The sequence below is a fragment of the Molossus molossus genome, unplaced genomic scaffold (assembly GCF_014108415.1).
Source record: "Molossus molossus isolate mMolMol1 unplaced genomic scaffold, mMolMol1.p scaffold_m16_p_19, whole genome shotgun sequence".
NCBI classification, from domain to species: domain Eukaryota; kingdom Metazoa; phylum Chordata; class Mammalia; order Chiroptera; family Molossidae; genus Molossus; species Molossus molossus.
In genome coordinates, this window is record NW_023425354.1 from 32,020,482 (window position 1) to 32,034,459 (window position 13,978).

Sequence of the window (13,978 nt, forward strand, 5' to 3'; positions counted from 1 at the left end):
TAACATTTTATATAAGTTTTGCATAAAAATGAAAAGTCTAGCCCGGCTGGTGTGGCTCAGTGGACTGAGTGACATCCATGGACTGACAGGTCCTGGTTCAATTCCTGGTCAGGACACATGCCTGGGTTGTGGGCTCAATCTCAAGAAGGGGCATGCAGGAGGCAGCTGATCGATGTTTCTCTCTCACATCAATGTTTCTATCTCTCTCTCCTTTCCTCTCTCTTAAAAAAAAAAAATTTCATAAAAATATACTTAAAATAAAAAAGTATATCTAGTCTGTTCTTAGGCTGAAGATGGTGAAAGTACCTCAAAGAACAGAATTGTGCTGGGGACTAGACAATGGGCTTCATTATCTGAGAGATGAACTAAATAAAGATATAGCTACAAAGAAAATATTTAAGGAAGTACATTTGAACCACTGCCATAGCAACAGAGTTCTTAAGTTCTCATGCATAACCTACTGCTTCTCCTGGAACATAAAAATATTGCAAGATACACTCCCCGACCAAGGCCACAATTCTGAATAAATTGGAGCTGAGTTCCTAGAAAGACTCAACGGAAGGCCCTAGTGCCCTGGGTAGGACTGGGTAAGGAAGAGATGAAGAAGGAACTCGAACACTAAGTTAGCTGGGTAGGTATCACTGAGATAATAATGAAGAACACTTTGGGAGGGCGCGCCACACCTGCTTATATGTAAGCGCCAATTTCCCTCATGGAACCCATGCCTGTGCCTACCCTCTCATCTACTTTGGCTACATATTTGCTCCTATTTAAAAACCTGCCCAATGTGCTTTCTTTCATAATGCTCTTTCAACTAACACCCGTGGTATAAGGAATATGGGTGCTTTTTATAAGTTTTCTAAAATGATGGGGTTACCTATTTCCAATCTCTCCCATTATACTCAACTTCCTTTGGGCTGCCCATAGCATCTCCTGGTTGTGGGTACTCAGTCAGACAATGACACATAATGACTGTCTTGGTCTCTCTGAGTGGTAAATTAGTTGTAGAAAGGGACTAGAACCAAAGCTCTAAAATTACCCATGGAGTGACTCAGCAAATATATGCTGAGCAAAGATCATAACATGTTCAAGCTCGGTCCATGGTCCACATTTCTCTGGAGATAAAGACTTAGGGAGGGGAAGAATTTTGCATAAGAGGAATTTGGCCAATATTACAAACCTTTTTCTGATGTGTTCTGTTCTGGATTTAGTACGTCCTCTGAAGCACAAGAATCAGCTATGAGGGAAGGGGATTTGTTAGAAGGCTGGCTTCCCTGCTGCTCTAACACAGCTTCCAATTGGTCCATTTCCTGCTTGATCTTTATCAGGTTATCTTGCATGGTATCCCTCTGCTGCAAACACAAGAAATGACACGGAGAAAGTTACACTCTTTCAGAAACTTGCCAAAAGGCAAGACTATGTCATACCAATTAATTTTAGCATAGGAATTAAAATCACCTACTATGGAATTATAAATTCTGGCTGAACACCTTTTTTTTTTTTTTTTTTTTTTTTTTTTTTATTTATTTTTTTTTTTTTACAGACAGAGTGGGAGGGAGAGAGAGGAAGAGAGAGAGAGGGAAACATCGATGTGAAAGGGTACCCTTTAATCCAACCATATTCATGCAATTAATGCCCATGAAATTATTTCAAAATGATGATAAAGGAGAAAAATTCCTCAAACTCTCCCAAATAGACTTGCTTTATTGTGATGTCCTTTTTAAGTTGATTTTCTTTTAAAAGCTCAGGTGTGAAAAAATAATTAAGACACTTAAACACTTTTGATATTTAAAATTAACATGACTCTGGCCCTGGCAAGTTTGGCTCGGCAGTTAGAGTGTGGGCCTACAGACCAGAGAGTCCCGGGTTCGATTCCTGCTGGGGGCACGTACCTTGGTTGCATTTTGTCCCTGGCCCCAGTGGGGGTTATGTGCGTGGCAATCATTTGGTGTATCTCTCTCACCCATGGATGTTTCTTTCTCTCCCCCCTCCTCCCACCCTGCCTCTATCTGAAGATAAATGCAAAAATGTCCTCAGATGAGGATTAAAGAAAAAAAATTTAGCATGGCTCTGTGAACATTTTACATAAGCTATGTTTCAAAGGTGTAATATTGTGGGAATCATAAGAGATTTGGGTGAGTCCATATAAAAACTTCTGATTTGTGGCTTGTGGACACTTCTTTTTCTGGGATTCATTGAACATTTAGTTTCTAACAGAAAGAACAAAGAGCTAATTCATTAATTTATCTATTTGACCATTCAACAACTATTTGTTGACCATCTATTACACGTCAGACACTGTCCTAGTGCTGGGGATATAGCAGACATAGTGCTGCCATTCTAGATGGGGACAGGGTACCTATAGAATAAAACAGAGAAAGACCTGTTAGAGAGATGGAGCCAAGAGACATAGCCCTATCAAGGAAAGTTATTGTTTTCAACTCAAGATAAGGGGCTCTTCGTTGATTAGGGAGCTCCTGATGCTTATCTCTACATTTCAAAAAAAATTTAAATCTATGCTCTGGTCGGGTAGCTCAAATGGTAATAGCATCATCCTGATATGCCAAAGTTTTGGGTTCAACCCCAGTCAGAGCATATACAATAATCAACCCATGAATGCATAAATAAGTGGAACAACACATCCATGCTTCTGTCTCTCATTCTCTTCCCTTTCTACCCTCTCTCTAAAATCAATAAATTAAAAAAACAAAAACCCTCTAAGGCTGAAATAAAATAACTAATTAGCCCTGTCGGTTGGGCTCAGCATTGACACATTGACCAATGAGTTGCAGGTTTGATTCCAGTCAAGAGCACGTACCTGTTGCGGTTCATACCCAGCCCTGGTCAGGATCGTGCAGGAGGCAACAAGTGGATGTGTCTCTTTCACATCAATGTTTCCCTCTTTCTTCCTCCCTTCCACTCTATCTGATGATAAATAGACAAATATCCTTGGGTGAGAATTTTTAAAAAATTAATTAACTAAAAATAAAAAGATATCTGCTAAGTCTACGATTCTTTTTTGTTGTTGCTATTTTTACTTCTGTTTTTTGTTTTTCTTGAGTCTAAAGTTTTTGATACGCAAAGTATTTCGTAATTAAGGAGATTTACAAAATATACCTTTCTTCATTACTTTTAGAAGGAACATCAATGTTTGTCACCAAACCCTGGAGAAACACAAGATTGTTTCATCCTCCGTTTCTTCTTCTTCTGATCCTTGAAAATGACTGTGCCCTCTACAAAAAACTAGCTATCTACTTTCTTCTGCTACACTGAGTTCTTAGTTTTCAGGTTTTATGACCAAAAAATGTATTCCCAGCTCCACAAAGGCTTCCAGTGCTGGCCTGAGAGTTTTGCTGCCAATGTCTGCAATAGCTCCATTGCCACCATGTGGTGCTTGTGAGTAGTTCCACTACTCATCAAAGAAGGCTTGCCTAAACTAAGTAAATTTGGAATGAAATCACATTACAGATATCTGTAAGCTTCAGAAGCTGTACTAGACGCTACTGTCATGACCATCACATCTAACCTCTTGTGACCATTAAATAGGTTAGGAAATCAGAAAAAATAGTAATGGGAGAATTAGTTAACTTTCCCTTGGGTTTTCCCAAAGGAATGACTTTACAACTTAGACAATTCCCCAGTAGGCAATTGGCCAGATACATTTGGGAGACCAAAACCAAATTGGTTACCAAGTTTTCTTGATTCTGATTCTCAAATGTTTCTTAAATTAACCCTTCTATTTCCCACTACGCTACTCTGATGTCTACTTTTATTTTCTATTATTTAAAATTTTCATAAGATTTTATTCAAGCCAAACTGACAACAGTCGTGGGAAGCAAGATATCAAATGCCTCCTAATCTCTACTTTTAATACAGCTACATTACTGTGGAAGGTCCTTAAACACATATTTACCATGCCTCTTTCTTCCACAATGCCCTTAGAGGTATACCACTGCTTATACAGTAATGCTTTCTGAAAACTAAATAATTATAACTCGTTATAGCCCTCAGGATAAAGTCCAAATTCCTAAGCAGAGCATTCAAAAGGCCCTCCATACCCTCTTATCTCTTATTTCTCCCCCAAACCACCCATATACCATTTTCTAGTCACACAGGACAACTTTGTGCTTCCTGGGCATTTTATGCCTTTGTGCCTTTGCCTGGATTGCTGCCTCCCTTCACTTTCCACCTGGAAAAATTCTTCTCCTCTTTCAAGGCCATTTGAATGTCTCTGTTGAAAGCACCCAATAGATGACCTCTCATTATATCATTTATATTGCCAGTGCATTAGTATACAAGTGGAATATGTGACCCTCCTTTGATAGAGTAGTGCTTTCATATATGTTTTTGCTATAGCGCAAATGGGTTTTGATGGTTTAGGTTATTCATTAAATTCAGTATTTAGTGTTCTGCAGTGCTCAGTGGCATGTGTATGAGTATGTATGAAATAAAAGGTAGCATGAGTGACTACAATCTAATTTGAGGAGACAAGGTACCACACACAACTGTTACACCACTGATTCTAAGGGATGATATAAGCAAATGTAAGAATGCAGGATGCATATACTACTGAATGCAGAAGACACCACACACACATCCATCCACACATGCTATTTACCTGAGTGGTTAAAATATCACTCTGAGAGGACAGTCCTGAACAGTCTTCAGAGAGGTTTGTTTCACTCTCATACTCAAATGCTGCTTCATCTTAAATGATAATAAAAATACAGATTCAGATATAAAACAAACAGCAAATACTGCCATTTGCTATGTGTTTGCTCCCATTGGCAGGACAAATATCACTTTCATGTCACACGAAATGATTACAATCCTTGTTTAGAGGAAATGCAGATTTCCTCTAAAAATCATAACCATGAAAACCAGAAGCAAGTCTACCAAACTAGGGCATTAAATCTCATTCAAATAGAGATATTTCAGCTAGGTGAAGGGCTTTTAAGGAAAAGCACCTTAGGAGAAACATGCTTAAAGTATAAGAAACAGTTACTTCAATTGTACTTAGAAACTCGTAAAATGTGCTCCTCCAAAGGCAAAAAATTTAGTTGATTTCTATAAAATACCTAAGTTTGAATCCGCACTCTGTTCTTCTTGATTATCCTCTTCCAGGCCAGTTTCCCTTTCGTCATCGTCTGAAACCAATTCCTTGTCACTCAGAACTTCCTGGTTTTTAGACTGGTGCCTCCCTTCTTGGGAAGGAGAATCAAATATGAAGAAAGGATCCTGGGTGTTTGTATTAGCGGTCAAGTCTTCGGATGCACTGCACTGTGAGGAAAATAAGCTACCAGAACATCTTGTGTCTTCACTAAGGTGATGTTCCTGGGATGCCTTTGCTGACATTACCTGGTTACTGCAGTTATTTAAGCTACTCTTTAATGATACTAGGTTCTCCTCTGTTTTCTTAGACAGACTCTCTGTGGCAACAGCATTATGTCTGGTAGATGGAGAAGGCATACTGCTTACTTTACCAAATAATAAATGTTGGAAGCAAGGAAGCTCTTCATCCTCACTAGACATGTCCTCTTCTGAGGACTCTAATTTCCTGGCCCCTCTTTGGCGAGTATGAGTCAAATGTGTATGGACAAGGGGGCTAGGGCTCCTTCTGAATTCTTCTTTCTGGACACTTTTGCTAAAAATAGCAGATCTTTCCTTAATGCCACTTCCAGCAAAGCTGCTATTCTCCTTTATTTCATCATCATTTAACAGGTCATCTGGTGTCTCAGAATAAACCTGAGAAGCAGGACTATTTCCCATAGATTGTTCTAAATTATCTGAAATTTGACATGGAGAGAAATCTGCATTAACAGCCTGAACTACTCCTTCATTTTCTCCTTGTCTTTTTATTTCAGGATGTTCACAATCACTTAAGGAAAGGCTAGGTTTATAGACTTCGGGTTGCATGAGACCTGATCTGAGCATAGTATTTAATTTTGATCCTCTGTTTCTAGCCAGTTCTGCTTGAATGTTTTCACCACTGGAACCTACTTCATTGATACTAGAGCCTACTTCATTAGTACTGCTTGAGCTGCCTTCTTTAAAAGTGCTCTCTCTGTTATTTAGGCTAATTGGGCTCACTGTACTTTGAATGTTCTCATTTCTCATTGCTTTTTCAGGTGACACTGAATGTTCCTCAAACTTTCCCTCTGACAGGTTTTTCTTACTTACAGTTTTAACAAAGGGAGAAATGTATGGCATATGATATGGGTTTCGTGAAATTCTGGGTTTATTTCCAATAGTGAGATCAGTTTCGTTGCCTCTTAACTGAGGTGACTGACAAAGGCTAGAGGTTCCTTTCATGCTACATTTGGCATATTCTTCTGGCTTTTCGTCTTTCTCACAAACCATAGGAAAGCCTGCTGTTGTGTAAACTGTCCGTACATACTCGATTTCAGATTCTTTCTCTCCCTGATTTTCTTTTTGTCCACATTCAAGAGTGACTTTTGGACTTTGTTTCCTTAAGGACCTGGAGTGGGCATAGACTGTTGCATATTCCTTTTCTGGATTTGAAAACAGAGCAAATGACTGACGTTTTGAAACCTTGAATGTATTCTGTAAATACTGCGTATCAAGTTCACTCTCTTCCATTTCTATGCTTGTCTCCTGAGTGTGGTTAACTTCAGGTCTCAACAGATCCTTAAAGTCTTCTCTGTCATTTCTAGTATCTTTAGAACAACCATGCATAAGTTCCTTGGGGTTTTTAATTTCTGCACACAGACCCGCATGTTGATTTGGAGCTGTTTTTGCCTTCCCTGGGGTGTCAGGTTCCAGTAATGAGATACTGTCCTGCGTGCTATAATCAGTTTCAGGTACCAATAAAATATTGGCACTCTCCATAGATCTATCAGTTTGCAAACTTCTTCCTCCACTTAATATCAGGTCTTTGAGGTCTTTGGTACTATTAGACATGTGAATTGTTCCTAGGTTGTCTTCTGTTTCTTCTCTTTGAAGGTTAGGATTGACAAACTCTTGAAGTTTATTAGAACTTGAACCATTAGTTAAAAAACCAGGTATGTTTGTTAAGTTTAGTTCTGGAAAAGCATCACTGGCAAGTTTTTTATTTATTTGTTCATTTGATTTGTTACTCTTCTTGGCTCCAGTTGCAGGTTCTTTACCTTCCGTGAGTTGAAACTTTTTGCTATGTCTGACTGGTATTTGGTCAGAATTTTTTTCCTTCACCTCTTCACTGCTAGAACAACTATCAATCTGTAGTTCCGTATGATTAGGTGGGCTTGGATTCCTATTGACTACTAGTTCAAGTGCATAAATGTGCCTGGTAGAAGACTTCCTCTTCAGCCTATTTTTCTTAGGTGCTTTAGAACTGTGGATATTCAATTCTAGTTCCATATTGCTTATGCTGCTGCTTATAGGCTCAGCTTTAGTTGCGAAAGCAGATTCTTTTTCCAATGATTCTGTTGGGTTAGCATTTTTCTCTTTCTGAACATAATCATCTTTTGTTTTATTCTCATGACCATTATTAGTAATAGCCATCACATGACCATTCTGTTCTATTTGGTCAGTTCCCTCAATTACCTTTTCAGGAGTCTTTTGAACAACTGCCAAATCTACTTTCTTGATAAAATCCTCAGGATGAAGGCTTGATGTTCTCCTTTTACGTTTTAGTTTATTTGTGAGGGGACATTCTTTTGTTACCTGGGGTTCTACAGCAGATGCTCCTATAATTAGATTTTCACTTATGTGGCTCAAATTAGGGAAGCTTGCCTTCCTCCGATAGGTTTTCCCAAATATTTTATCTTCAATACTACTTTCTGGTGGTTTGGAGCAGACTCTTTCACATATTAAAGCATAATGAGGATCACGGGCCATTGAGGCTATTTTCTCTGGAGAACCAGAATATCCATCTACTTCATTTGGAACTTCTACTGCACCAGCTACTACAACATTTGATTCAGACCTATCATTACGTGAGCCACCAGTAGTTAGTATTTCATCACGTCTGGAAAACCACTCATTAACTTTCTGTATGCTACTACTCCGTGTTATCCAAGCAACATCTTGGGAATCTCTAGGATGGTCAGAGCCTGGAGGTTCTTTTCTCCCATTCAGAGGATCAGCATTCAGAACTACCTTTTTGTCTGTGTTGGGAATTTGTCTATCATTACATGTTTCTTTACTTTCAGCCCATCTGCTCTGCTGGCTCCTTGCTAAGCCAGGCTGCTTGCTTTTATTACAGAATTCAGCCTTTTCTACATTCATTCTGTCTTTAGTAAGTAGTGAACTGCTGTTCTCATGCTGTAATGAGCTGGCATGAGTATTGGTGCCACATGGCTCCACATGCAAGTTTGAAACAGAAATACCCTGATCCTTTTCTGTATGCTTCTCAGTTGCATGCTTCTCAGTGGTGGTCAAATCTTTACTACTGGATTGATGATGTTCAATATTTGTTATGCCCTCAGAAAACTCACACGCAGCTGAAAGTATACAAAAACAACAGGTAATTAACAATTGGAGTTATCATTAAAAAATACATACTTAATACAACTTGGGGTGGAAATAAACAACTGGCTATTTTTAGAGAAACTATTCTTTTAAACAACCAAGTATATTGAAGATGTAGGTCATAGTCTTTCATTTAATTCCTTTTCTCATTAGTTCCACTCAAGATAATTAAAATTTTAATTTCAGAATTCTCCCTACTCATAAACCTCACCTCCTTTTCCCCTAACCTGTAACAGTGAATTAAAAGCAGACTTTGGGCCCTGGCCGGTTTGGCTCAGCGGTTAGAGCGTCGGCCTGCGGTCTGGAGAGACCCGGGTTCGGTTCCCGCTAAGGGCACGTACTTCGGTTGCAGTTTGTCCCCGGTCCTGGTTGGTCGTGCGGGTGGCAGCCACTCGATGTGTCCCTTTCACATCGATGTTTCTCTCTCTCTCTCTCTTCCTCTCTCTCCCTCCCACTCTATCTGTACAAAAAATGGAAAAATATCCTTGGGTGAGGATTAAAAAAAAAAAAAAAAAAAAAAAAAAAAAGCAGACTTTGGGCATCAGACCTACTGTGCTCTGTTCTATCCTCAGACTCTTACTCCTTCTATTTAAATACCAATATGCAAAAGATGACATATAAACAAATAACTTTAAAGTAAAAGGCAACAACCAGTTACAAAGGTACTATTACAATCACATCAGTCCAGTGCCACTGAAATAGATCAGGCTGTACCATAACATCTGAGAAAGAATAATATTCTAGCTGTGCCAAGAGATGTTGTGAATTATAAATGTCCCAAATGGTCTTCAGAATAATCTAATTATAGTACTCTATCTACCCACTCTCTCTTCAGGGTCTGTTATGTTGGGAAGACTTGCCATTACCCTTTTTTACAGGATTCAAACTGGCTTCAGCCGTGGTTCCTTGAGGAGTGATTTGTAACAAGTCATGATCTTCCACACTATAGGAAAAAGACAGAAGCCTTAATGAGAAACGCTAAGTTACATGATCAAAGAGTTGTCAAATGAGCAAGATCAAATATGTTAGCTCCTTTAGGTAGGGTGGCAGTAAACTGATCAGTCTGATTCACTTTCTGATATCTACTCTCTCCTTTAGTAACTTCTAGTCAAAATGGAAGGGTCAAAGACACACACAGTCACACAAATCAGAGCAAGAGTGCAGAACTTTGCTTTATGGACATGCAAATAAGAACCAAAATGTAAATAATAGCCAATTTAAATACAAACAATAACCAAGAGGCAGTAAAGCAAAAACAAACAAACAAAAAACAACAACAAAAACAAAAACCCCACAAAACTTAAAAGTATATCTTAATGAGAATGCAAGAACAAAGATTATCTAACCAAAGGGAGCACTGGGATGAAGCAGATATCCTAATAGTATGCAAAGAATGCACCAGTCTGCCACTCTGCCTTCCATGCTTCTTTTCAGGCTTAAAACTACTCCCTATCAATAGAGAGCTTAGGAAAAAGTCATTTGCAAACAAAATCTGATTGGCAACGACTCCACTGTAGTTCAGATAAGACATCACAGATCTTAAGGTGAAGCAATAATTCGTAAGGAAAGCAATTTGCCAGGTAACACAGTTGGGGGTTGCTTGTAGATTATTGTATAATTTACATAAAGGTTGAGGGATAGATGAAATTAAGAAACAGAGGAAGGAAAGAAAACTGGAGACCTCTAATATTTTAATCAGCCACAATTACCACTGTGTCAATACTACTATACACAAGGAATTCAGCTAGAGCAGAGTAGATCATCTGCTGGAAACAAGCTGGTGCAGAATTGTTATTTTATTTACTTTTTAATCGTCACCTGAGGATATTTTTCCACCAGTTTTTTCAGATAGAGTTTGAAGAAGAGAGAGAAGGAGGGAGTGAAACATCCATGTGAGAGAGACACAGAAATTGGTTTCTTCCCCGATCTGGGACCGGGGATGGAATCCGAAACCAAGGTACCCATCCTTGACCCAGAATCAAACCCGCGACTCTTCGGTCCTGGCCTGACACTCTAACTACTAAGCCAAACCGGCCAGGGACAGAATTGTCATTTTAAATTCTTTTGGACTCTTCACCAAGAAATCACACAAACAAGGGCCCTGGCCTGGTAGCTCAGTTGATTAGAGCATTGTCCTGATACGCTAAAGTTGCAGGTTCCATCTTCAGTCAGGGCACATACAAGAAGCAACCAATGAATGCATAAATAAGTGGAACAACAAATTGATGTTTCTCTTTCTCTCTCTCTCTCTCTCTCTCTCTCACCCCATCCCTCCCTAAAACCAATTAATAAAAAAATGTTTTAAGTAAAAAGAAATAAAACAAACTAAAAGGGCATGTTCTCAGCTATAAAATGAGATTAAAGTGGATGGTCTATGCCAATGCCATAATTCTAACCTAAAAAAATACCAATCCTTAATATTAACTAAAAATGCCAGCTTAACAAAGACTCCCTTTGACTCACCTGTAATAACTTGCCTTATTAACCGTATCTTCAGAAGAATCAGATCCTAAAAAAATTCCCCAAATACCCCCAAAGAACAAGTCAATAAAAGAATTTTTACTAAAAGGGTTAAACTAAAAAAATGTACCTTTTGCAAAACAGATACTCATACAAAAATATTTACTAAGCACCCATTCCATGGCACAATGATACATACATATGTCAGAAAATACAGAGAAGTAGTTGTAAACACAGGCTCTGAAGCCCAAATTCCTAGGTTTGAATCATGGCTCTGCCACTTACTAGCTTCACTCCCTTGGCAAAATTTTTCTTTGCCTTAATTACCTCATCTGTAAAATAAATATAATAAAGGTCACTCTTTCCAATTATAAATATATTCTAGAGGACAAGACAATTAGAGAAAACTGTCTGAATTGAGCTCAGCTCTTCTTAAGTCTTTCTAGTCTAGTACAATTTATCTTGGATCCTTCCAAATGCTGTAGCCAGTCCATCATGTTCTTTCTTATTCCTACTTTTCATCTTTCCAAAGTATAGTAAGTTCTCACTCAATGTTGTTAATTGGTTCTGTGACTTCAAGCAAAATGACATATGACAAAACCAACTATACCACAGACTAATTAATATAAACAAGAGTTATATTCCTTTGACATCTCATTCCCAGTTATAACGAAATGACATTGAAAGAAGCAATACTATTCAAGGACCTGCCGTATATTTATATGTACTTATAACCAGACATCGTTCTTTTGCTCTCTTTATAAAGTAAGGTTCTTCAAGGTAAGAGCTGCATCCTTTTACATTATTTATAAACACACCACAAGGCTAATAGTATTATTTTATTTTTGCTTCCTAAAGCTCCCTGCCATTGTGTAAATTATGACCAAGGTTTCTAATAAAACTGTAAGACAAAGAATCTGGCAACTACTGTTCTAAATTTAAAAAATCTGAGACTCTTACCCAATTCAATGTAGACAGACTTATGTTGAGATTGTACCTGCTGCTTTGTCTTCAGTGATCTCACAATTCCAAGGTTAGAGAGTTGGACGCTAAGACTGGTTTCCTGCTAAGCAGTAAAGAATGATCAACTAATTCTTTGCTTTTTTCCTTGAAGAGCAACTCAAGGTCACAGACAAAACAAATAGACCATAATAAATAAGCTAAAATTTATGACACCTAGAAAAAACACTTGGCAAACTACACATCAAAATGTATGAGTTATGTTCTAATGACTTGAATATATTTTCCTTTTTGTTGTTTTAAATTTTTAAATATGTATTATCTGTGTAATTTTTGAAGTATAAGAAAAGCATATTTTGAAGCTAATACTTTATATTATAATACAGTATAGAAAGGGAATAAAATTCATTTAGTACACATATCCAATCATATAACAGACTTGGCAACTAAGATAAAATAAAAAATAATTAAAAAATAATAATAATATCCCTTTAATCCTAAGATCATTCAGTATAAAAAGGAATATATTAAAATCCAACATTATTCCAACAAAGTTTTCCTTCTTCTTTTTGAGTCCTTCAACATCTACTAAAAAATGAATACTGGTATAAGACCTAGTATTTTTGAGATCTCCATTATTCACATATAAGGAACAACAGAGCAAACAGTCTTTTATTCCCTCTACAGTTACACCTCTTAAGTTGAAACAAATTTTTTAAAACAGATTTTAAACAGATTTTATTGATTTTAGAGAGAGAAGAAGTAGAGAGACAGAAACATCAATGAGAGAGAACATCGAATGGCCGCCTCCTGCACGCCCCCCACTGGGGATCAGGCCCACAACCTGGGCATGTGTCCTGACTGGGAATCGAACTGGCGACCTCTTAGTACATGGGTCGATGCTCAACCACTGAGCCACACTGGCCAAAAAGTTGAAGCAATTTTTAAATTAAAAACTGATTTTCTTTTCAGAGGAAATAAAAAAAATATACTTGCTCATGCGTGGAGAATTGCCATAAGATGGTTATTGTAAAAACTAGCAAGGTTGCCCTGGCCAGTTTGGCCCAGCAGTTAAAGCGTCAGCCTGAGGACCCGGGTTGCAGGTTCGATCCCTGGCCCTGGTCATGGTTGTGTGGGAGGCAACCAATCAATGTCTCTCTCTCTCTCTTTTATTTATTTTGTTAATCCTCACCAGAGGATATTTCTTCATTGATTTTTAGACAGAGTGGAAGCGGTGAGGGAAGAGAGAGAAACATTGATGTGAGAGAAATACATAGACTGGTTGCCTCCTGCACGACCCCAACCAGGTTGGGGATCAAACCTACAACATAGATACATGCCCTTGACAAGAAATGGAACCCAAGACTCTTTGGTCCGCAGGTTGACACTCTAACCTAATGAGCCCAAATGGGCCAGGGCCGATGTGTCTCCCTGACATTGATGTTTCTTTCTCTCTCTCTCTCTCTCCCTCCCACTTTATCTAAAAATCAATGGAAAAATATTCTTAGGTAAGGATTAACAACAAAAAAATATATAGCAAACTTAAGACCATCAGTGACCCTGTGGCTATTTTTGATAAACATCAGGATGGACAGAGCACTACATGCAGGGGAAAGGCCTGTTAAGGCTCTCCTGACCACAGTAGGTACATAGACAGTCTCTCAACTCCTCTAACTCTTGTTCATTAGAACATTTGTCCAAACACTTAATTCACCATCTTACCTTGTTTACTGACATTTTATATAAATCCTTGAGCATCTAGCACATTCACTAATTCACAATACTCAAGGAAGAGATTTTACCAGAATAAACAAAAATGGCTTTACCAAGGTAGGATTTTCAGATTCACTCTGTCGAAGTCTTACGGCACGGTTTCGGAAGCCCAAACTTTGGATGACAGAAACTTCTTCCTTTAGATGCTCAGGAGAATTATTTCCCTTTTTTGAAAAGTTATAACTGTTTGCAACTGTGAATTACAAGGGAAAACATTATTTTTATAATTGTAATCAAAGAACCAAGATAAATCCTGTGAATGCTCTTTGTTATACTAAGACAATGCATTAGCTCTGGCCAGTTTTCTCAGTGG

The 13,978-nt window shown here is 38.2% G+C and overlaps 1 protein-coding gene across 12 annotated transcripts in view; it reads right to left on the reverse strand.

Annotated features, from left to right (window-relative positions):
- Positions 1-13,978, reverse strand: part of BRCA1 (BRCA1 DNA repair associated) — a 63,276-nt gene that overhangs the window by 26,643 nt on the left and 22,655 nt on the right. For 3 of the 12 annotated variants that reach the window (XM_036269563.1, XM_036269565.1, XM_036269567.1), the window contains 7 exons: positions 13,719-13,858; positions 11,893-11,998; positions 10,936-10,981; positions 9,339-9,415; positions 5,079-8,444; positions 4,619-4,707; positions 1,181-1,352 (listed from right to left, as the gene is read on the reverse strand). In XM_036269563.1, coding sequence (XP_036125456.1) covers positions 1,181-1,352; positions 4,619-4,707; positions 5,079-8,444; positions 9,339-9,415; positions 10,936-10,981; positions 11,893-11,998; positions 13,719-13,858 — 3,996 coding nt within the window. The remainder of the gene's footprint in view (positions 1-1,180; positions 1,353-4,618; positions 4,708-5,078; positions 8,445-9,338; positions 9,416-10,935; positions 10,982-11,892; positions 11,999-13,718; positions 13,859-13,978) is intronic. The other 9 variants (XM_036269564.1, XM_036269566.1, XM_036269572.1 and 6 more) reach the window with 7 other exon arrangements.